At 36.2% G+C, this 25679-nt stretch overlaps 1 protein-coding gene across 2 annotated transcripts in view; it reads left to right on the top strand.

The window, feature by feature from the left end:
• Window positions 1-25679, top strand: part of LOC145674921 (uncharacterized) — a 79832-nt gene that overhangs the window by 10930 nt on the left and 43223 nt on the right. The window contains exons 2-3 of one of the 2 annotated variants that reach the window (XM_081745178.1): window positions 9646-9852; window positions 20778-21086. In XM_081745178.1, coding sequence (XP_081601304.1) covers window positions 9646-9852; window positions 20778-21086 — 516 coding nt within the window. The remainder of the gene's footprint in view (window positions 1-9645; window positions 9853-20777; window positions 21087-25679) is intronic. The other variant, XM_081745179.1, reaches the window with a different exon arrangement.

Below are 25679 nucleotides of genomic sequence, written 5' to 3'. Positions count from 1 at the left end.
TTTACATTTTCAAGAGACCTTATGGAGTAGATTTCGATGCTAGAAGCAGATGGTTCATATTGCTCGTGAGGACAGAAAAAAAAGGTGTGAAGTTAGCAAAAATTTCATCAAAGTTGGCAACATTGCGAGTGAATTGCGTGATTCCTATTGGACCAATAGACGAATTTTGGCCCTCCAACGAAACATACAACTTTATACTCTTCCTGCTATTGCGATTACGTTACTAAGTACACTCGTTTCTCTACAATAAAATTTTTAATTTGACATGCTTTTCAGTTTTTCGAGCAATCTGAGAGGAGGGCGGCCATTTTGGAAGGCTGTATGTCGAAGAAAAAATTTTTTTCAGCAAAAAGAAAAAATATGGGTCTAATAATATTGCATGTAGATCCCATATAAAAAAAAATAAATGAAATCTGAGACTATGATGGGGACCAATTGTGGTTTGCCTGGACGATTTGAAATGGAATTGGTCCTATGGAAAACGCGCAGTAAGAATGGGATGGACTTCTATACCTAGTGCTCCAACGTGGTTTGTTGCAGTAGAAATGACGATATCGGGTGATAGTCCATAACAAAAGTGGTTCGGTAGGTCACAACTGGTGGTGGGGGCACGGCTCTAAATGCACTACGCTGAGTGTTATCTGTTATGAAACCCAGTCACCCTTCTGTATTGCGGTCAGTTGTAAGAATGATCGAATTATGTTGCTTTTGTTACACGCGTGTAGCGATTAGATTTCAAGAATGATTGTCCAGTTATTCCCAGAAGCATCAAACTGATAAATGAATAGTGAACCTTGCCTAATCAATATTGAATCAAGTAGAATAAAGCTCATTATTGAGAAGCAAAATGTGCGAACTTCATTGAAAGAATCTTTCTTTTTTAAGTATTGAACAGGCTGCAACCTTGTGCCATGTCGAGCATTGTCTTCGGAATTCATATGTATATGTCTTTGATTAGTAAGATTAATTTTCAGTTGTTGAATAGGCACTGCTTCACGTCGAGGGCACTTTTGTTCACAATTGTTCATTGCAAAATATCGTTTCATCATTTTCTGTGATCCAAAGTTGCAGTAGATGTATTAAGTATGACGTATTTCCGAAATTTTTTTCATTTCTAGTAGGTTTCAAACAAATGTACAACGTATTGAAGTTCAATTGGTTACTTCAGCAGTCTATAAGCATTATTTAAAGTTCGCAAGAAAGAATGTATCAAAATTAATCAAATACGAAAAACGTGTCTGAATAAAAATACATGTGAAACATAATTGACAAATCCTGTCTTTACCCAATCATCAATTAATTTAGAACGAAACCTTAGATATGAGGCTTAGAACTATCCAGTTGTGTTGGCATCTGAAGTAGTGAGACTACTCGACTCAGTCTCACATCTGCAGGACGCGTACTCCGACAAAAATCAAGTAGAATTTTTTTTTTCCTTTTTGTCTTGTGTGCTCATCAAATCCTAATCCATTCCTTGCTGTAGGTTTAATAGGTAACAGTAAAAAGTAATGGAAATTTCAGAAAATTTATGTGACATACAAGATACAAGGTGATTAGTCTTTTTAAAATAAGTCTGTTTTATAATATTACAATTCTATAGAGAACGTATTTATACTAGGGATGGCCAAATCCAAATTTTTTAATATTCGGATTCCGGGTAGCACAATCGGAAGAATCTGGATTTCTTTAATAAGAAATAAAAAAAAGTGCTATTTTACACACGATTCCCATGTAAAATCGTAGTTACTCTTCAATATAACTGGGTGAAAGATAACGCAGAACCTACTTGTACGAACAGACATCAATGAGATTTCTGAACAGCACATATGGCCAACAGCTTTACCACGTCTCGATCCAGACAGATTTGCCCTTATCAAGTCATTTTGGAAATTTTAAATAATTCCTTATCGTATCAAAGATTCTTACCTGTCTGGTTCTGCGTGAGTCACTCCATTTAAAATCTTCTAATTTCAAGCCATGGAGGATATTTACGATCCACCATTTCAGAGAATTTTCTTAAATTCTTATCAGAGGCCCAGCAATATCTTCTGTCTGTTGCAACAAGTTCTTTATCACACATTGTTTGTCTTCATGACTGTGTGTTACAAATGGTGCTACTAACCGTTCGGCTTTCAAACGGGCAGTTCGGTTGTACTATTTGTTATCCAGTGCGTGGTTCATTAGTCTGACCGGTCACCTTTCTTTTGGTCCTTTTATTTACCAAAAATTACGCGTATTTTTTTTCTTTTGTTTTTTAGCTAAAAATATGTTGATTAGTTAATTAATATTGTAATTAAGTCGGAACTTTATAGAAATTTGTTACAGTGACCACAATCCGAATTTAAATATCGAGCATAGTCATATCCATAAAGGAACGCTTACATTTGTGGAAAAGATTAATAGTAGGATGAAACACGTATGGAGCAATAATAGACTGCTGAGCTTTTAGTGTATTTCCAAATCTCGATGTCAGGTATTGATTTCTTTTAATATTTAAGAAAGACAAGAGCCAAACATTCTTGACTGTGCAGAGTTTACTGTATGAAATGTTTGATTTTGAAAAATAATTAGTGTTGCCCACAGGCCGAAAAATTTTTCTAATCTGGTAGGCAACTAGTCCACCCAAGTTGTAGATTTGAAATACCGTTCAATGTAACATGGTTTATACTATAAAAGCTATAAACTATTCTACAAACATAATATAAATCTTTCAGTTTTACGTCCCACCCTTATGATAGACTAAAGGAGACAGTGATGATAAGAATGATTGATATTTGGAATAAAGAAAGTGGGAGGAAACGGGAGAACCCCGAGAAGACTCATACACACGGCGTTTGTCCACCACAAAGCCCACTTGGCGCGAGCTCGGATCGAATCAGGAATCCCACATATCAGAGGTGAACGTTCTACCACTGAGCCTCAGCGGCCCCTGTTCGAACATAATGAATTCAACGTAAAGATTTGTAAGTCACTACAATATACTGCAATAATAAATATAGTTTAATTGTTGGTATATCACACTCTTCACAATGTCCTTATGAATCTAGAAGTCGTTCTGACTGGGTGCGAGAATGTAAGGAAAAGTTACCACGCGACTTCACGATTGTTAGTTGTTACTGCTGTAATGGCAGAGAACACAAAAAGGCTTAAATCAAATACATTTTTAAATAATATTTTGAAGTCACTACACCGGCATAATATTCCATCCCTATATGGCAGCAACTCATCTCGCATTGTCATTCACCAGGACAAAGTATCCAGTCATACGGCGAAGTCAGCGGCGACGTACTTGGAGCTGGTGGTACGTGAAACAGATTTATGCAATCCCTTTGAAGGTATTCTTATAAAGTCTCGTGATGGCTCTCTCGTGGATTTTTGTGAGCTGTCGTTGTTGAAATTAAGACTTCGGCCGTAGACAGTCGAACATACTCGACAGTGTTCGGGAAGCTTATCAAGAGAAATGGAACAGACTTGATCAGTGTGTGCTTCAATGCTATCTCCTCCAGCGGAAACTGAGATGGAGGGTGATAGATAACAGACATGTCTTGTAAATCGAAAACTCATCACTGGTTGTGTTGGGGTATTTCTTGAGCTGCTTGAAGCTCATTAGTATAAACCTGATGGTCTGTATTCCATCGTTCTAATTTTTCTTGTCTGAATGAGAATATAGTGTTTCGAAAGAAGTGCTATTTTAGACTTTACATAATATAGCCTCGTGCCAGGTTCTGCTTCTTGACTATTTGGAAGTCCAGTGTGGTTTTGCTACGTCTAAATATGTTTATTAAACATTACTACTTGATTTGAGAGACGGTGAAATTACGCAGTAGTTGTGGACAATTTTGTTTCATAGTATATTTTAAATACTAAGCTATTAATAATATCGAAATTTTGATAAAGACCTTTGTTTTTAGTTATATTAGATTGTTTTAAAAACACACACACACACAAAAAAAAAACAAAAAAAAAACGTAAAGCTGGATTTCCCAATATTCCTCATAGGCCTGGCTAAACATTTTAAAAAATGTATTGTATTTCGGTACTCTTTAAACCTTAGGAGAGAACCTTGATTTCTCTGAGTTGTATATTTTTCTTTCCTTTTTGATTTTATTTTTATGAAGAAAATGAGCCACTTCTCCATGATACATTATTTGTCATTATCGGCATGGAACGTATTTTCGTTTGATATACAAAACGTGGTAATTCATTACAATTTTGGAAGACGACGATGACATTTTAAAATTTTAATTCATATTTTCTTATAAACGTCCTCAGAGTAAGGAGGAAATTTCTTTAAAAAACAAACCACTAATTTCATTATAGTAATTGTGTCTTGTTTAACTAAATTATTCAGTTTTTTATTGTTGAACAATTGTTTTCCATTAAATACATGCCAATTTGAAAATTCCGAACTGTTTCAACAAGGCCTCGTGACTTCCTCAGTGACATGGAAACCTCTGCTCCAAACGTACTCACCTGCTTCCTTAATACCATTGAGCGCTGTTACCGGTAGTGTATGGATGAAGAGTGTAGTTTCACACTTAGAATGGCATATTGCGACTTAATCTTTCTGATGTAAGTTTATATAGAAATTTCTATGCTGCTGAAGAAGGCAAGAGGCCTTGTCGAAACTATTTGGCATTTTCAAATTGAGATGAATTTAGTGATAGGTCATTACAGAATACTAAATATTAGTGTAAGTAATCATGTAGTTTTTCATCTTTTTGTTTTAATGATTTAATATTTCATTAGTTAATATGGTGTGTGTCTAATAGCCGATAAAGGGGAAATTCTGCCCTAAGCAAATAAAAATTGAACTGAAGAGAAATGTGAGTTATAATGGACCCAACATAATTCCAGGAAGTGCATACAAAAGCTAGCTATTAAGCTCTGTAGTGTTCGTTACACGATGGCTAGGAACGCGTGATCGTGTGAGTGAAACCAATAAATCTCAGCGGGTTTTAAGACCATCTTCTCGAGTGCACATGGCGACGTAGGAGATAGAAGCTAGCCAACGATTGGTTAACATACACGTAACTGCTCGACCATATATTCTTTTTATAAGTTTATGTCTTGCTTCAGTAGAGTATCGCATAACTTGGGAGCTATGTGTAGCAGGATAGTAGTGTGTGCATGGAGTATAGTAGAAAGAAAATTACAAGAGTATTACTATATACCAGGGTTTCTCAACCTAGGGTCGCGAAGGAAGGTGAAAATGATAACTGTAGTTAAGATCTACCAGCGGATAATATATTTTTAAAACTTGCTTTGAATTTCTTATTTTGATAGACATAATTTTCTTACCATAGTTGTCAAACTGTTTTTCTTATTTCTATGTAAGATAACAAATATACAGTTACGAGCGATAAACACGCAATAATGGGAAAGCTTATATTATTGATACGAACCGGAAATTTCTTATGGGATTCGCTGACAAAAAAGGGGAATCGTCCTAATGAAAGCTTGAAAGGTTGAGAAAGCCTGTTATACAATTTATTGTATTGAATATGTCCTTTTTGCTACGATTCCCACAATTTTTATTTTTTACTTTTGTATTTTTTTTTTCTTTATTTTATTTATTCATTAGGACATTACCAAATTACAGAAGCCTTACATCGTATCATATACTCAGTTCATGTATAGTTGAATGTATTGATATCTAATAATAATGCAAAGACAATCATGAATATACACGGTGGACCATTTATTTTGAAACGCCGTTGTAACTTTTAAATTGTGTACGATTCAAATGTTAATAGAGTGAAATTGTTGGCCATACTCGACAATACTGCGTGATTAACAATGTTGTGAGTCCAACATAAAATCATATATATATATATATATATATATATATATATATATTCAAATGGCATTGTCAAATTATTACATATTTTAAATTTGCATGTTAAACGAAAACTTATAGAACACATTAATATTTTGTCTTACAAACTAAGGACGCTACGGTACATCCAAATTTTCAGGGCCTCTACAATTGTAATAATTCAGCGGAGATCGATAGGGCAATGCAAATCTAAAATTACTTAGAGTTGGATACTATGATCATGAATAATATTATGCATATTAAATAAATAGGAACTAAATTTCAAGAATTAAAAATTTCACTCTTAAAAATATTTATTTTAAAAAGATACTTAGATAGCATCATATCTAATGACTTGTATAGTTCCTAATAGAAGAAGAAAAAATGCCGTTTACAGTAATCTGTTACTTAAAACCATTCCGGAGACATGACAAATATGAGTAAATATTGCTATACTGCTTAAAATAGTGTATTTGTGAGAAATGTTTAAAATGTTAGTTGCTTCTTGTTGCTTCAGATTTTGAAAGCTTTAATTACAACAATTTCATGCAGTTTCATAATTTTAAGCATTGCTACAAACATTAGGAATTTTTATATTTCCGGGACAATTTGGCATATCAAATTGCTGTAAACAGCGTTATGATTTTTCGTCTATTGGAAACCACTTATCTAAGCACTTTTTTGAAGCCTTTTCAAGAGTAAAATTTTCATTCCCTTGCAACTTCGTTTCTATTTATTCCAAATAAGTCATTATCAGCTTATAATGTTCAACACTAAGGTAGTTTGAATGTGTATTACCCCGTGCGTTTCAGTTGCGTTTTTACTGTTATAGAGGCGTCCAAAATTTAGATACTTGTGATACTATTGCATTCTCAGTTTACAACATTTAATAATAAATATAGTATTATAAAATTTCGATTATTATGTAGGTTTGCAATATGCAATAATCGGGCGAAATGTAATTTTAAAAAAATACAGCTTTATGGTGGGTTGGCAATACTGCTTTGGTATTGCAGAATGCCAAAATGACTTCTGTTTCTTGATATTTGCTTCGTACAGAATTTCTACGCTTTTTATCGGTTAGCTTAGAAGTTACAATGACGCGTCAAGTTAAGTGGTCCTGGTCCTCTATATATACAGGGTGTGAATGTGTACGGTTGCCAACGCTTGGGAGGCGACTACACTTTGAAAATCAATCGCAAAAGTGTGACAAAATGTGGGAGTCTGCTTTCTGTCCAAGTCAAGGGCTTGTGAAAATGAGGAAAAAGAAAAGGAACTTTGATCCCGCATAGGCGGGAAACGAATATGGATAGAACTGTGGTGCCAGGAGGCATGTAAAGAACATACGTGGCAAAGGCCACATCAGATGAACGATCGAGCAAGGACAACAGGGACTCCTACAAATTACGTGAATACAATTTGGGCGGAAGTAAGCTACATGAAAGGATTTCCTCCTTGTGATACGTAATTCTGTCGAAGATGATAATTTCGTGCACAAAAGCAACGAAAATGGACGGGAAACGAACTGTTATGCGTGTTGCATAACGATGCAAATAAATACAGTGGCAAATGACGAATTTATTCAGTTTCGTACGAAGTAGGGTAGCTGTGACATACTCAGATGTACCACGTACAGTATTTGTGTACGAGACAACTGTGAGGGGACAGCAGTTGACAGATTGCACTGAAATTGTCTGCCGTTGACCTCATTGTAAAGATGGACATCAGCGAAGCAAAATTTTGTTATGTACACTCAACCACGCTTGGCTTTTCGGAGATGACCAGTATTACATACGCAAGGCGTTTTATTTCTTTCCAGAAAACGAAATCAACTAGCGTGAGGTCGAGTGGGCTAGGTGGCCTAGACACAGATCCATCTGTGGCGATCCAATGATCTGAGAACGCTTCATTTAGGTAGGTCCACGTATTCCTGTCAAAATGTGCAGATGCAGCTTCATGCTGGAAGTACATATGGTGCTTCAGTGTTCAAGAGCACATGTGCCAATAGTTCTGGGAAAATATCACGTCAAAATACAAGATACGAACTGCTGCACAGGTGGTTCACTAACAAATAAAGTCCTACCACAAAATCATACACTATACCTCATCACACGTTCACAGCAAATCTGTGCCGCTGATGGCGAATATTGCCTCGTCAATCCACAGAATAACACTCTGAAAACCCAAGGTGGTGATACTTTGTCGGAGGTATCATTTACAACACATTCTCTGACGGGGAATGTCTTCAGATAACAGGACATGTATTTTGTGTATCGCCAATACGTTGTCTTCTAATTCAACTTAAAAAACTGCACTGGGAGGTACTCTTTTTTGAGGCAAACAATCACAATACAAACTCTGTGCCTCTCCATTTCTACCAGCTTGTGGACAGGGTTGCTTACGTACAAATAAATACAACAAATTGTACTTGAACAGAGATGTCTGCATTTGCACATTACCGTGAACATCGGAACATAACCGTCTACTGTTAAACACAACACTTCCTATCCTGTTACACATTAGTTTCACACTTAACTCTAGAGCATCAAACTACATGTGTTACTCAGAAGTTGTATTGGTAATCACTACAATACAGTCACACCATTTTACGCAATTCCAAAACAAAATTGCAAGATAGCTTTCTGCAAGGCACTCTTGAATAGCAAATCAAAATGTTAGGAGGGTGCACTGAGACACTATTTTGGTATATTGGCAATAGAAATTTGATTTTTCTTTAGCCCAAAGGGCAGCCCGGAAGTAAGCCTAGAAGAAACGCTGAATTCTGTGTACCAGATACATACATTCAGGCATAATGTTCCAATGCATTTCTTTGCCAGTGTCAGTGGGATCGTTGTGTAGCATGCTCAACAGCTTTTCCCCCGTCTATTTTCGTTACTTCTGTGCACGGAATTACCTATCACAAGCAGGAAATTCTTCCATGGCAGCTTACTTTCGCCCAAATTGTATTCACTTAGTTTATGGGAATCCCTTGCGTGCTTGGTTATGACACGTAATGTTATGTTAAGTTTCTTTATACATGATACGTTTTTTTACATGCCGCGTGACTTTGCCATCCTGTGTACAGTCTTGTTTAAGAAATTTTGGTCATTCACCATGTTTCGAAAGGTAATATTTTTATTAACCCTACCTAGAAAATCCTAATACTTCGGTTCTAAGTACAGATCTCAATTGCTGAAAGATGATCCCTATTTGATTTAGTTAAACTGTAGATAAGAGTACATTACTTTTAAAAACAAAGTCAATGTTTTTTTTTTTAACAAGATTATACATTCATTTAGCGCCTATTGTAGATCAAAGTTCCATTTTCCCTATTTTCACACGCGCTTAACTTGGACAGGAAGCCAATTCCCACATTGTCATATGGACTTTTGTGCCTGGTTTTCAATGTGGATTGTGAAAAACATTGGCAGCCATGCATTTTAACATCCTGTGTGTAGTATATATAAGTAGAAAGTAAGCCATGTAGTGTCTACAGAATACTATTTAGTAAACTAAGTTATTTTCCTTTCTTTTAAATATTTTTCATAGGCAAGAAGTTATGGGCAAAGTTTATGACATCTTAGGTATTGGGTACCTAAATTTTTGTACTGAAAGAAAAGTTTTGAAATCAACTTTATTTCTTAGTGTATATTGAACGACGTAATTTCCAATATAATTACATTGTTTTCTGTTATGCACAGACTAATAATAATAATATAATAGAATGAGGAGTAGAAATGAGCCACAAATTTTTCTTCTTGTTTTAGAGATAGTGTTGCCCTTGTAAAAGCCAAAATTCGTATGATAATTGTTTCTCACCTACGCAGGTAGAGAGTATTGTAGATATGAGGACGAGGCGTGGGAAACCGCAATATAAGATCCGCTGGAGGGGTTTTGATCCTAAGGATGACACGTGGGAGGATGAGGACAAATTGAAGTGCCCTGATTTATTGAGGAAGTTCCTGGAGAAACGTGAGAAAGAAAAGAAAGAAAAAGAAGAGGCCAAAGAATCTCAAGAGAATGTAGAATATGAGGTAGATAGATTTCACTTGGTTATATTTCCTTTTGAAATTTGACCTGATTATATATTATTTCCTCCAGTTACGAGTTACTTTTCAATAGTCAAGTGAACAAAAAATGTTTTTCATTTTTTCTTTCTTTCTGTCTGTATGGTGAGTGCTACAAGAGTATATATTAGTAAAATTTGATTCGTGTTGCATCACCGGACCATTCTTATGGTGATTGTCATCTTCGCGTTTAGGTCACTGTTTTTCAGAGTGTTTCGAAGCCTTACAGCTTTCTATAGTGTAATTTATTCCTGTTGTAATGCAGGGTTCACACTGATCTTGAAAGTCAGGAAAGGTTAGCGAAAGTCATGGGAATTAAAATGAGTCAGGGAGAAAGGCTTCAAGATGTTCCCGAAGCAGGGAAATTGCTATAGGTCACAGAAGAGTCATGATTTATATATATATATATATATATATATATATATATATATATATAGCTGCTAACAGAAGATATGAAAGAACCAAGATAGATTCAAAAAGATGGTGATAAGGAAAAGGCTGGAAAAAGAAAATTATCTTTAGAAATAAACAAGCTTGAGGAGCGCCGAAAGTTCGTAAAATTTCGAGCTTTGAATGAAAAAGAACAAACTATATAAAAAAAATCAAATGCAATAGAAAAGGAAAAGAGGTCCGTTGATTGTAAATAGTCAGAGAGAGTGAGAGCAAATTGTGATACTTAATGTCTTGTTTGTTTGTAATTGTATTTAGAATGCAAAGGTTATTGACGTTATCGTTAATGTATGATTATTAATTCGTGCCAGTGTTTTATTACATATTCCATTCAATAAATAACCGGAAAGGTTGTATAAATAATACAAAACTTCGACAATGTTCGTGCTTCTTTGTTATTTTTTGGTGGTGTTCTACAACTATTTGTCTGCCTCACGAACGGGATGTTGTGAATCAGTGAAAAAAGATGGCAACACCCTTGCAGGTTTGCATCAACGTAGAGCAGCGGAGTGTCATTAGATTTCTGTTAGCCGAAGGGTTGAAACCAATCGAAATTCACCGTTGGATGGCAGTACAACATGGTGGAAGTTGTTTGAGTCGAACACAACTGTACGAGTGGACAGATAACTTAAAACGGGGTATAACATATGTTGAAGATTCGCCTCGTCCAGGACGCTCTGTCTGTCACGGAGAACAACGTTACACCCCGTTGTACTGCCATCCAACGGTGAATTTCGATTGGTTTCAACCTTTTAGCTAACAGAAATGTAATGACACTCCGCTGTTCTACGTTGGTGAAAAGCTGCAAGGGTGCCACCATCTTGTTTCACTGATTCCCAGCACCCCGTTCGTGAGGCAGGCGTGCCACGCCCATCAGATAATAGTTCTAGGACATCACCAAAAATAACAAAGGAGCACGAACTTTGCCGAAGTTTCGTATTATTTATAGAACTTTTCCGATTATTTATTGAATGGACCTTGTATATTCCAAATACAGGAAATTTGACTTATAAAAAGTATATACAGTAAGAAAGTAAGGTTATTGAACAGCTATGAGGATGGTGGAGGTCTATCATTTAGAAAATTATTGTTTTTTCCTAAACCTAAACATAAATATCAGTGGTTTCGGTGTTATGGATCAGGAAAAATGTATTTACTCAGTCATAGAAGTTCATGGAAAGTTTTGGAAATCAATACTAGAATTTCAGTGTGAACCTTGTGATCACTAGATCATAACTTTTCAAGGTGTCTATCGTGATAGATCGGATTGTTTCAATGTCTCTTAAAATTCTTATCTTTAAAAGTAGTATGGACGTCACTGATAAGTGTGTGTGCGGGGGGGGATCGTTAGAAGAAGAAAAACAATAATACCTAGTTATATCATAAATACCGTCACGAGTTTGACTGTGAATACCACAGAGAGTATTAACTCCAAGGCAATTTATTTTGGTCATGTTTTACATTGATTGACGCACGGATCATTTTTCGAAATGTTCCCCCTTGGTCTTGATGCAGGCACGAAGTCTGTCCGGTTACTAGTCAATGGCATTACGCACCACGTCCATTTGAAAATTGTTCACTGCTCAAGTCAAGGATTGTTTCAGACTGTCGACAGATGGATGCAGTTTATGGCAGACCTCTGCCTGAAGGACTGCCCGAAGTTTGTAGTCCAACGGGTTAAGGTCCGGGCTGCTAGAAGGCCAATCAGCGGTAGAAATGAAGTCGGGGACGTTCCGTGCAAGCTAGTCCTGGGTTATTTTCGCACTGTGGCCTGGAGCGGAATCCTGCTGGAAGGTCCACCTTTCTCCAGGGAACATGGTAGCAGACAGTGGTTTCACTATAGGTGTTAGCACTGTGTCCTGGTACATCTTGGTAGATGTTTTAACACCTTGTTCGCAAAAATGCAGCTGAATTGTGCCTGAGTAGCTCACTCTCCACCAAACCATCACTGAGGCAGGATGATGTGCCCTCTGAACCCTTGGAGCTGCCTCAGCAGCTGAAGTAGATGACGTGGCATACATACGGTCATTTTGGGCGTTGTAGGCCTGCTCAATTGTGAACACCTTTTCGTCAGTGAACAGAATCTTTCTGTGCAGATTGTTGGCGTAACGCCGCAACAGTCTCTTTGATTTAAGAACCCTCTGCGACATTAATATTTGGGTCAGAAAGTGACCAGTCCGCCTCTTATACGCCCGTGGATGTAGGTCACTCTTGAGCACACGAGACATGGAATTTCTGCTGATGTTCAGCAGCCATCACACTTTGTGTTCGAACAGGATTTCTTCGAATTCTCGCTGCGACTGCTTTCTGGACTTGCGAGGTTCGTACCATTCGTGGTCTGCCACTCTTTGCGCGGTCAGCTGTCGTTCCAGTCTCGATGTACCACTGTATGGCGCGATACACGAATCTTGCTGATTTGTAGGTATTTCAGGAGGTTAAAAATCTCACTGTCTTCCCGACCGTGTGTAGTGCAATTACTGCTACACGATTTTCGTAATCGCCCCATTCCATCAGAACTCAGTACAATATCAACGTATGTCATGAACAGTCAAACACACACTACATGCATCTTCCGCTTTATACACAGATGGCAGCACTGTGCCACTCCGGATGCCTACAGTGCCACTCCAAACTTTGTGACAATATTTATGATATAACTAGGTAGATACCATCTGATACTTAACGGTGTTTTTTTACATTACAATACGCAAGTAAATAGTCTGTACCAACAGAATAAAAACTGTCCGTTGTTGTTGGCTACGACAACATACATTTTAGTGTCATATTTTTTTTTCTCGAAAGCTACGTATGATTATTTATCTTCTAATTATTTCGTTTTATTTAGCTCGATATCATCGATCTATTGATATATGTTTCATCTTTGCATAACAATGTAGGTAAAAGAGTTGTTTTGGGCTATATTTCATTAACCACACCGTGTGTAGTGTCGTCGTGGTAGTGTCATAATAAAAGGATTAATGATGGTATACTTCAGTACCAGTTTCATTTTACATGGTTATTGTGTAGCATCTGTTTTTATGTTTACAAAAATAAATGGTTTTTATCGATTTTCTCGAAAACTACGCATGAAAATTTGCTCTCTCGTATCGTTTTGTTCAGCTTAATGAGATCTGTCATCGATTGGTTTGTGTCTCGGATGTTTGAACTACCATTTTCCTGTTAAATGCTAATAATAGTGTAGAATAGTTTAAATACATCAAAATTCTAATCACAGTAGACTCCCGAGTATCCGGCCTAGTTTTCTTTTATCGTAATTAAATGAGGAAGGCAAGGCTTTGTATTGGCAACATTGCCAAGGCATTGAAAGCGGGCGTCTGCCACGATCCTCTTACGTATCTTGTGCAAAATTACAAGTTGTGACAGGAAAAGAGCAGCGTTCTGCTCCTTGTTCATTGTTTCGTCAGTGTATAACGAACCTTAATACAGTACGCTTGTCGCTGTTCCTGATTATAACTGTACGGTACGTACAGTACTGTATTCATAAATTGTTCTTGGGGTATGCGTAATGTTCGTAAAGAAATGAGTTCATAGAACTCCGGCCTATCCTTCCGGCACATTAGGCCGAATACTGGGGAATCTATTTTACTGTACGTACTAGTTTTGAGTTGATAGTCCATAGCTATATATCATTGCGGTTATTGAGTCGCTGACTGTACCTTTACTAAATTCCTACCTTTTGATACTTATTCTGGTAATATTTTTATTTTACTACTTTGTTTTGCCGTTATTGTAAAAAGCCTGAAATCGTAAATGAGTCGCCTTAAATGAGTATAGTTACGCAGTTAGGGAAGTTCGGAAATATTGAGCAATGAGTTTACATTACGTATGACAATGTAACAGGAGAGAGTTGTATATGATTTATTTACATGTAAATGACAAGGAAAGGTTTATAGTGTCTTTATGTTCAAAACTTTGGGTAGAACTTCTCATTCGTCTTACATCATCTGTATTGTAATAATAAGTGAGAAACAAATTGTGGCGCATAGGATCACACGGAACCAAAAACAAAAGCTATAAAAGAAGCCCGGTTACTTGTTATCGACATAATACGTAGCATCAAAAATCTGATAGATAGCATTGATGGTTGTTCTTTAAGGAATGCAATGATCTGGCGGGTGTTGGCTCTGAAACCCATAATTTCATAAAATTAGCTGCAGCAATAAATGAATTAAAAGAAAGAAAACAAATCCTCATGCGAGAAATTTTTATATTTGGCCCGATTCCAGCACTACAACATCAATATAAGAATGTCCGAGCCGAACGCATTGCTTCTTCCATATCTTTGTATCCCCATTCTTCAGAGATGTGATGGAATGTCAGTTTCTGGAGATTATTGTAAACCATAAAGTTGAAATTCAGAATACATTTTGTGTGCATATTTTCTTTTTGTCTCTCTAATCTATTGCCATTTCAACTTTTTCAATCCTGAAACGTGATTGTTCCTTGAGATCCGTCATTTTTCGACTGTGTGTGTGTATATATATTATAAGACTGAAGTTTCTGTGTCTAACCTTGACATTACAAGTCACAAGCACAACCTCAGTTTCACCATCCTTCACTCACATTTCAGTCTGACGACCACGTACTCATTCTCTGTTATGAGAGAGATACTCGAAAACGTGAGTTTGAATGCATTTGGTCTATTGATTAGCCATTAAAAACATGACAGCTAAGCGTTTCTATTAATTCCTTCAGTGTAATTGTATATAAAACTACCAGTAAGATCATGTTTTTGAGAACTGGAGATGTAACGTACTTTTTTTTTCATCATTTCGTACTATAGGCGAAAGTGAATTGAATTTGAAAGAGTGAAAATATGTAACTGGGGTGAGAATTGAACCTGGGTTCCGGGTTAATACACCGATACATTGAACGGTGCGCTCACAGTCTTTTACATTACCACATATTTTCATGATTACAGTGCACTATATCTTACACGAAAATTAAATAATTTATTCAGTATGGCGAATGGATATGTCCAAGCAGAATGGATAAGTTATTACACGTAAATAGCTCCCTCAAGAGTGAAAGTGTGTGGTTAGTCTGAGTAGTAAGTCGTAAACGCACTAGCACTATAAACCGGAGACACTATATTTTGATTTCCAGTCTAGTTGTATGCCGGAAGAACAAACAGAATTGCAAAAGTGAACATGGAAAACAAATCATTTACCAACAACAACAACAACAACAACAAAAAAAAAAAAAAAAAAAAAAAGTATGTACATTGTAAAACAATACCATTAAAGGAAAATGCACTGGAACCTTTTGCGTTACGTATCATCAAATAGGGAGAGAAAAGCAGGAAGAAATTGGCGTCCTGCGTCTTCTAGTTTTTCACATAAATTAGCATAATGAACAAAGCTAAATGTGTGATAATCTTGGATTCCTTTATTCATCATGAACTGAAACCCCAAGAAAATTCAGAATGGAAAAAGTGTCTTCGGTCTACGACCCGGTGCGACAGTCAGGCATACTTTTTCACTTGGGAGGTCAGTGAGACGTAAAAAAGTGAAATTTGCAATGTATAAATGCACTTCCCATCCATCTTAGTGTGGTGTTCCTGGCCTGGAGCTCGAAATGGCTTTATACATGTATGTATAATTACAGTTTCCACAGTAAGTGGTCTTATCCTGATAACTCATATAACAACATTAAAAAAAGACTTGTAGGACTATAGAGAGCGTGAAGTAATTACAATACTTGCTATAGGAATAAGCCGGAACACTTCATACCGTTCAGAACAACTTCATTGTTCAAATTCTTCATACGACTTTTGGATGTTCCTTCGATATTAATTTCTTGAGAAATAGAAGATGGTAACTTCGCTAAAATGAATTTTCAGTAAGAATTCAAAATTATTTACTTGTTAGGCTCCAAATTTATGTGAAATATAATTCACTGAATATTTTTTTCAAATCTTTCTGACTTCTTCGTCGGGGAGTTGTGAGATTCCGAATACTTTCAACTGGTTTTCTCAATACATGACCGATAAATGAGATACTTAACCAATTTTGAAAGAATAATAATTGTAGAAATAGTCACTGTTTTTATAATTCCATTTGCATTCCCGACGAATAATTCAAAAGGATTTCGAATTTCAACGAGTGTTTTTTTACTGATTTGGAGCGAAATAAGTAAGAAAGGCTTAATGTGCGCCTTCTGTTAACTTAAAAGTTAGTAACTATTTGGATATACTTACGTTTTTGTATATCCAATTCATGTACTTGTTAATTTTTTTTTTTTTTTTTTTTTTTGTATAAGAAAGTTTATGTTATTTAATTGGTATTATCGATGCAAATTTATTTTGCTTTTCTTGCTTTAATATGATAATGCATGTTCTATTATTTTATGATTTTTATTTTCTAAATATTGATCTTGTGGGCTATGCATTTTTCTATTGCATGCAAATCATTTTGAATGAAATGTGCTTTTACAGGCTTTCGGTATGTCGTATAGGTTGCAGCTGAATTAATTTTAATGTTTAACTGCACTGGACACATGATCGTATAACATTTAAGTAAACTCACCGATTATAATTTAGTTATGTTACAGTTGGCTTGTATTTGTAGCATGATGGAAAGCTTCACTGCTGGAAGGATTACTTATGCTGTTACCAAACGTAATTTTTTTCAATTTATATGTATTTTATTTTATTTAAAATTGAACGAATAATTTGTAATAGTGCTCATATGAGAAAAAGGTGTCTTATTGTAAATTGGTGTTAGATTAATTACTTACTTTATTTAGAATACACATAATTATTTATATAGTTTAGCTTTGAACGTCTGTTCGTCCACGTCTTTCAGGTGTATTACAAAGAAATTAATGAATACCGTTAGATTTAGAAAAGCAAGGAATTAGGATTAGTTTTTACTTAGTGTTCATTATTAATAACAATTCTTTATCTACTGAATTTAGCGGGATACGGACAAAATCTCACGGACCACAACCCAATGAGTTTCTTAATATGCAATTCCATATAATAATAATAATAATAATAATAATAATAATAATAATAATAATAATAATAATAATAATGATAGACTTAAGTAACATGTTTACTTTAGAAGTGTAAAAATATTAACAGGTTTAAAATGAATGGACATGTAAAATAAACCCACAATCTCCAATCCTTGGATTTGAAGACGGCTGAATAAAACAATATACAAACTCCACATACGTGTTCAGGACCTCAATACAAGTAAAACGTTTATCCCTGACTTTGGTCGGAAACGCTTAATTACGGAGATAGGGCTAATTAAAAGTAACTAGTGGAAATGGTTATTCCTCTAATTACCATTAATTAGCTCTATATCCTTAATTAAGCGTTCCCAATCAAAAGTCGCATAGACTCAATACACTTTTTTCTTGTATTGAGATCCTGAAAACGAATGCGAAGTTTGTCGGTTGCTTTATTAATGTTGTTACTTTACGCCCAGTTCCACTAATTAGCCTTAGTTCCGTATTTAAGCATTTGTAGATAAAGTCGCAAAGACGCAGGTAAACGTTTCTCTAGTATTGAGGTTCTGAAAACACATTTGAAGTTCGTAGGTTATTGTAACGAGGTTTTATACGTACGACATTTTTCGTAGGCAGATTACGTTCCGCCAGGCGAGGCAGATTAGGCCAGGGGAGATTCTATGTCGCGAGATTTAGGACCGCGAAGTTTTGGCCAGGGGAGATTTTGGGACTCGAGGTTTTCGGCAGCGATGTTTTAGTCAGGGGAGATACTGGCCCCGCGAGGTTTTGCCCAGGTGAGATTTTGTCCCGCGAGGTTTCGGGCAGTGAGGTTTCGGCTCTGCGAGATTTTGGGCCGAGAGTTTTGTACCTAGACCGAATAGAACATTTCATTAACTCGTTCTGCACTACCCCTAAAGTCAAACGTCGAGCTTCATTTTGCAGCAAATTGTCTTCAAATGGTTTAACACTGTTTGGTGATGAGTGTTTAGATCATTGGCAATGTCATGATTGGTTCCATGCTGAATTTGCTCGACTTTTCCCAGAATATTATCTGCTTTTGCTATGATCTGTCGCCCACTGCAAAGAGCATCTTTAACACCGAAATTACCAAAACGAAAGTGACTGAACTATCTTTTCGCTGTTGCTTTTGATAACGCATCTGACATAAGCAGTACAAATTTTTTCACTTGTCTGCGCAAAATTTGGTTCTTTTTCAAAATAGAATTGTAAAATATAGCACAGTTTCCCAAAAAGTTCACTCATTTTCACGGCACAGTAACTTACGTCTGATTATAAGAATTATAACATTTTTTTGACAATCACTAGCTTGCACTGTTAGCTGTCAAATGAAATTACGTTATGCCTGACCTGCTGCTACTTACATGCACTGAGATTTGAATAACTAATTTCATCTCATGTTCAAAAGGCTCAATACTTTTTAGACTACCTGATATTAAGTCAATAATAATGTGTTATTCTCGTTATTTCATATTAATATGGAACTATTTACTCAGTAGAATGTTTGCTGGGTAGAACATATTATATGTAGAGTATAAATAATTACATAAATTCTAAATAAAGTAAGTATCCTATTTTCTCAGATCCTCTGCATCTATTATCAGGTGTACGAGACCTCTCGTACAATACCTCTGTTACAATCTTAACATCGTAGTGCTACCTGCTGTTAGAATTTTATTAAAGTATTGACCTCTATGAAAGATATAGCTTATTGACGCTACAAGTCGTTGAAATGCTTTGGATTGGAGGAATATTAATTGACATGTGCAATTATTTAAATTTGTTGAATGAAAATCGTATTTCTAATACTCAATTTATACCTTCACTTGAGTTCCCTACTTTCATATAATGTTTTCAACCACAAAGGGAAAGAGTGCTTGATTTACACCGTACACTGATTTATGGTTTTGTGGTTTCACTGGCTACGTTAAATAAATGAGCTAGAAATCCAGCTCTTACAGTAGGTGCCTAAATGGATTTCCATATGGATATACGAGTAATAAGCACAAGTCTCTTTGTTTCGCACCCTTTAGATTACGGGACCGATTTCCCCGTAAGCCGTAAAATATTAGTCCTTTTGGGACAATTTTGGCGGCATAAAATCTATATCATCTTGCTTAATTGTCGTCAAATGTGAATAAAACAATTTTGTTGGACTTAATGTTCAGTCATTCGTCATGACTAAGTCCATAATTGTGCTTTTTTCTTTACTACTGGTGCGAGATTTCTTTCTTCTTTCGTGGTGCAAAGATTGAAATGAGATATTCGTGATTACAGGAAGCTCATATGACCTACGAAAATTACACACAAATAATTAACTTGACTGCTGTGAACGCCTGTGAAAATATGACAGTTAAAATGGACTGACCCGGGAGCGAAAAGTTAACTGTACTTCGGCAGATCTGCTGTGTATAGTCATGTTAAAAAGAATGAACATTGCTACCATTCCAGTAACTTCACTCGCACATGTAGATAACATATTTAAAGGGTAGTCTTGATAGAGAAGCTTCAAATAAACAAACGCTTTTGTTGTTCGTTTTTGTTTGTTGGAGTTCAGAATCCCAGCACAGAGATTATTTGAGACATGGATCTACAGTTTAAAGAAGAATCTGAACCATCACAATGTGTTCAGTCTTTCCCATAGAGAATCGAGTCAGGGAGCCTTGTCCATCAAAGATGCGAGCGCTAGCCACTAGAACAGCAGGGAGGGCAGCGTACTCTTTGGTTGCCTTAATTTTCCATATAGAGCTTCTGAGGTAGAGAGTTGGGTGTTCAGGTTATTTTTTGGAAAGTGAAATTTGTCAAAAGTTTTATTTGGGAGTAATTAGTTGAATTTTGCTATTATTTTGTATTAAATCAAGTAACCAGCTATGTAAGTTACAAAACTCTTCATTAAAATCAAAACGTCCTTGTGTAAATTGTTATATGGATGTTTGTGCACAGTAGATGGTGTGCCAAAAATAGATATAACCGGAATGGTGCAGACTTTGTAATTTAAGAACACGATGAACTGAAAATTTGGGAACCATAGTGAAGGAATAGATGGAAATGCCAGATTCTTAAAAGACTCCGAGAAATTATTAAAAAATATATTTATCAAAGAAAACAAACTGTTATTGAACATGTTTGCAATATGCTTCGTTGAATAAGCTCAATTGAAGATAAGAAATACAGGATAGGAAAAAATCAGCCTACAATTTTCGATTTAGTGTTCATTCGACGTTCATGAAAATAATGAAACGATAAAATACTTACTCCCTGTAAAAAAAAAAAAAATGTATATATTAAATATTTCTCCTATGAGCACTTTCAGTTTTTCTGTTTTTCTCGCTAACATTAATTATATGCTTTTTATATAACAATTATAATTGTTAGCGCTAATGCATGCAAGATGTAATGTAATTATAAACGGCAAATTCGTATTTTTGTTTCTAAATATATAGGTCGAGAAAATAGTCGATATGAGGACACAGCGTGGGAAGCGTCAATTCAAAATTCGCTGGAAGGGTTACGGTCCTGACTCTGATACTTGGGAAGATGAAAAGTTGCTTACGTGCCCCAAATTAGTGAAGGAGTATCTTGACAGTCAAAATGATGTGAAGGAAGAAGTCGAAAGTGATGAAGAGGTGGAAGCAAGAACTGTGCCGAGTAAGAAAAAGCAAAGTGATGGTGGTGGTAAAAACAGAGATTCCAAACATACGAAGGACAATAACAGAAAGCAGAAAGTGGTAGTTAGTAAGGAGGAATATGAGGTACCTGCGAAAGTATTCACTATGGCGCTTAATGCACGTGAAGAGTTGTAATATATAAATATATACAGGGTGTCTCAAAAGTCCCCTGACATAGGATAATTCTGTTATTATCAGAGTTACAACAAAATGTAATAGGAAAAACCGTCTCCAAATATGATGTTTTCAATCTAAAGTGAAAGAATTTTTTAAATCGAACGAGCCGTTTGGGCTCTACACTCTTTATGCGCTCAATATTAAATGAAAATGCAACGTTGCCATTTACCTGGACTCACAACATAAGTGAATGAAGTTACTGTCTTTTACGCTAACGTGTCGATGGTCATCACCCACTTCAAACAGTAACTTCATTTACATGTGTTGTGGGTCCAGGAAAATGGCAACGTTGCATTTTCATTTAACATCGGGCGCATAAAGAGAATACAGTCCAAACGGCTCGTCTGATTTAAAAAAAAAAAAAAAAAAAAAAAAATCCTTCACTTTAGATTGAAAACAACATATTTGGAGACGATTTTCCCTCTTACATTTTGTTGTAACTCTGATAATAAAGTTACCCCATGTCAGGGGACTTTTGATACACCCTGTATATACGGGATGTTCAGAAACAACAACAAACTCTTTTAAGAAATTAATTCTTACACGTAAACATGAAAAAAATGGAAAAATGAAATAAAATAAACTAGACCAACAAGGATGCATAAATTTGTTGTTTCGGAGTTATAGGCCGCCGAAAACGATATAAAAAGGGTCAAAGCTCGAAAACGAAATGTTGGAAAAAGGTTGGATAAAAGAACATATTGATTATTTTGTACGTAGATTCGATTACCAGTGGATGTGGAATGTGTTCCAGTTTTCTGTTTTTGATCTACCATTTTTCGTTTGTAAGAGACCTTATGATTTTCGCACTGACCTTGCCGCCGCCCCTGCTTCATATTCACTGGTTCATTAATAACATATAGGCTCGAAGTAAGCACTATGATCGTTTAACCGAACTTGATTCAACATTTCAGTCTCAAGTTATGATCCTTTATTTTGTCTTTCTGACCAATTTTCTGTGGGTGAGCTAACTTCCTAAATAACGAATTTGTGCACCCGTGTTCGTCTATACGTTTTTCGTGTGGCGATTCATTTTGCAAAGTTTTTTTTCTTCTTTTTGAGTTGTTTCCGAACACATTATTTACAAAGTAAGTGAACATTTTGAAAGTGAGCAGTTCTGTAATATTTGTTTCCAGATGACGTTCCTATACATTTGTAATTGTAGTCAACTTTCCGTAAGTAATCTTGTTGATTCCATTTAAAGCCAGTACATTCGTTGTTTCCATCCGACTTCACAAGTTCTTTATCACATTTTCACCCAATTCGTATTGAGGTGGTTTGAAAAGAGTTACACCGTCTGAGTTTTTTTTTTTTTTTTTTTTTTTTTTTCGGTAGAACATAAGGCATAAAGCATTAAAGGTGAAACTAAAAGTACAAATCGCTGAGTATAGCAACGTTTATTTACAAGTAATAAATGTGTAACAGTTTCACTAACCAACTGAACATATTGACTTCATCAGACACTGTAACAACCAAGAGGAAGTTGCGTATGAATATAAAAGGATCCTAGAAGTTAGTTCTGAACGCTGATTGGTTGGTCAGAACGAACTTAGCCAATCATAATAGAAGTTGATAAAAGTGAAACTAAACACCGTAAATTCCTTTCCCTCCCTGGTCTGGCAGAAAAATAAGCTACAGATTAAGTTTTTCCAATTATTTCCCTCCCCCCCCCCCTGTTCGTTAATTTTAAGTCCTGCATTCCAATTTATAACACAGCTTTGTTCTTTTTCAATAAGCCTGGCCTGTCCTTTGTTCCAGGCTTGACACTTCAACCTCACACCAATTAATACCATGTCCCGTGTCCCTCATGTGCTTAAAAATGACATTCCTGTCTCTTTCCAGTCTTTCATCATCATTGGGTTGTTTTAACCTTTCTTTTAGTTTTTTCCCCGTTTCACCAATATAACAACTGTGACATTTACTACACTTTATCTTGTAAAACACTTTTTTTTGTTTCCATTAGCTTCTTTCGGCTTGCCTCCTCTTTCTTCGTTTTCCTAATGTGTAACATGTCCAATAGAATTAATTTCTTTTATGTATTTATTTACAAATATTATGTGGCTTATTATTAAGTGCATTTTGTGTCACTATTAGAAGGAAACACAACAGTGGACACAATTTGCGACTTAACAGTGTATTTTTTTATACGTATATAATAAATAAATAAACATTTTCTTCCAGTAGATTAAAAACGGCCAGTTACTATTAACAAGGAACAACTTATTGTTTGGCGCTATAAAATTTTGTTCCTCTCAATTTTCTCGAAAAGTGCATGTGATTATTTACTCGTAAGCATGATATTTTGTTCAGCTTGATGTGATCTATCGATTTATCTTTGGGTCCATTATTTTAGTTAGTCAAAAATTAAAATTTAAGACTTAATGATGATTTTAGGCTATATCTTATTAGCAGTAATATGTATTGTTGTTATACTGGCGTCATTGTGTGAAGAGCTGTGAGGGTATGCATGGTTCTCGTACAGTTTCACTAAGATTTTTTTTCTAAGTTTTCTCGAAAACTGCGGATGAGCTTCTACATTCACGTATTGTTATCTTGTGTATCTCAACAGCATTGATCGATTGGTACATGTCTCATCTTTGATGACTTATTTTTTCCTGTTAAACGTTAATTATATTATAGAACTCGTTTCTATTTTTAAATAATGTGACCTATAGGCGACATATTGAAATTACTAACGAAATTTGGAACACATTTTCCTTAAGATTAATAATCACTAACCTTTTTTATGTGCTCTGGAATTCCTGTTCTAATGATTATTTTCCTAATATTATATGAGTAATGCTGTTGCCATCATCTGCAAGATGTAATTGAAGAACTGTGACTTCTTTACTTGTGATTTTTTACTTGTTAACCACCGTAGATTTTTTAAAAAAGAAAACATTAATATCAAAATCACTGTTTTAACTATTGGTGATCTCGTACACACACACTAACTTAAGAGGATAGTTGTGCATACATAAAACAATGTAAGACGTAACCATTTATACAAACAACTCTTTGCAGTTTGAAATCCTGTGTGTTGTAATAAAAGGATGAATGTTGTCAATTCTTCATTTCAATTCACCTGACTTCAGTCAGTTGCCTGATTTCACACATAGACAAACTGCTTCAACACAAAGATCACATTAAGAATATAGCCATCTGCGAACAGCCGATTTAATTCATCATAATACAAACGATAGCCGGCCAGGATAGCCGCCAAAAAGATGATAGCAAGAAGGTGCCAGATCAGGACTGTACGACGCATACTCGAGCACCTCTCATACAAACTTCTCTTGTTTCTTACTAACAGAACCAGCAGCTTGGTTCATTGTCATGTAGAAGTTCGACATTTTCAGCACTAATGTTAGGGCTTTTGCTATTAAGCGCACGACGCAACTCCGCCAAAGTTGTTTCATACTATTACGAGGGTGGTTCAATAATTATTTTCCATTACCTATAATGAGTATTATTTTTCCAAAAAGTCTCCTTTCATAGTAATGCACTTCTTCCACTTATGCTGTAAAGCCACTATGCCAGCTTCAAAGAAAGTCTCTGGCTGAGCCGTGAGCCATTCCTCCACAGCTTCAATAACAACTGTATTTGAGAGAACTTCTTCCCCTTGAGGTGCTACTTCAACTTTGGGAACAAATGAAAGTCACTAGGGGCGAGGTCGTGTGAGTAGGGAGGATGTTCCAACACATCAAAACCAGCAGCATGGATTGCGGCACCAGTAAGATGGCTTTTGTGGGCCGGAGCATTATCTTGGTGGAACAGCACTATTTGCTGCAACATCCGCGCTGTTTTTCCTTGATTGCTTCGTGTAACTTAGAGATTAGGGCTGCATAATAGACCCCCGTGATAGTGTATCCAACCTCCAGGTAGTCAATAAGGAGCACACCCTTCGCATCCCAAAAAATTGTGACCATAGCCTTGTGTGCTGATGCTTGCACCTTGAACTTGCGTGGGAGAGGCGAACTGCTGTGCCACGACTCCATGCTCTGTCGGTTGGACTCGGGATCATAGTGGTGGAGCCATGTCTCATCCACTGTCACAAATCTATCACAGAACTGTTTCAGGTCTGCCCCCATAACCTCCAAACCAGTCCTTGAGCATCGAACTCTGTCTTTCTGATGTTCACGAGATAACATTTTGGGTACCCATCGCGCTGACACCTTTCTAGATCCCAAGTGTTCCTGCACAATGGTTTTCACTAATTCTACAGAGATGAGCATGATGTCTGCTAACTGTTGCACCGTGATTCGTCTGTCTGCTATAATCGTATCATGCACAGCATCAATGTTTTCTGGGGTGCATGCTGTTGTTGGAGAACCAGCATCAGGGGCCTGTTGACAGCTTTCCCTGCCGCAACGGAAGTCGCGGCGCCAGTTCTTTACCACCTGATAGGAAGGAACCCATCACCCAACACACTGATCATGTCCTCGTGAATCTCCTTTGGGCTTAACCCCTTTTCTGGAGGTACTTGATGACAGCTTGTTG

Source organism: Thermobia domestica, chromosome 18 (assembly GCF_964235325.1).
Source record: "Thermobia domestica chromosome 18, izTheDome1.hap1.1, whole genome shotgun sequence".
Lineage (NCBI taxonomy): Eukaryota > Metazoa > Arthropoda > Insecta > Zygentoma > Lepismatidae > Thermobia > Thermobia domestica.
This window is presented reverse-complemented; position numbering and strand designations above follow the sequence as displayed.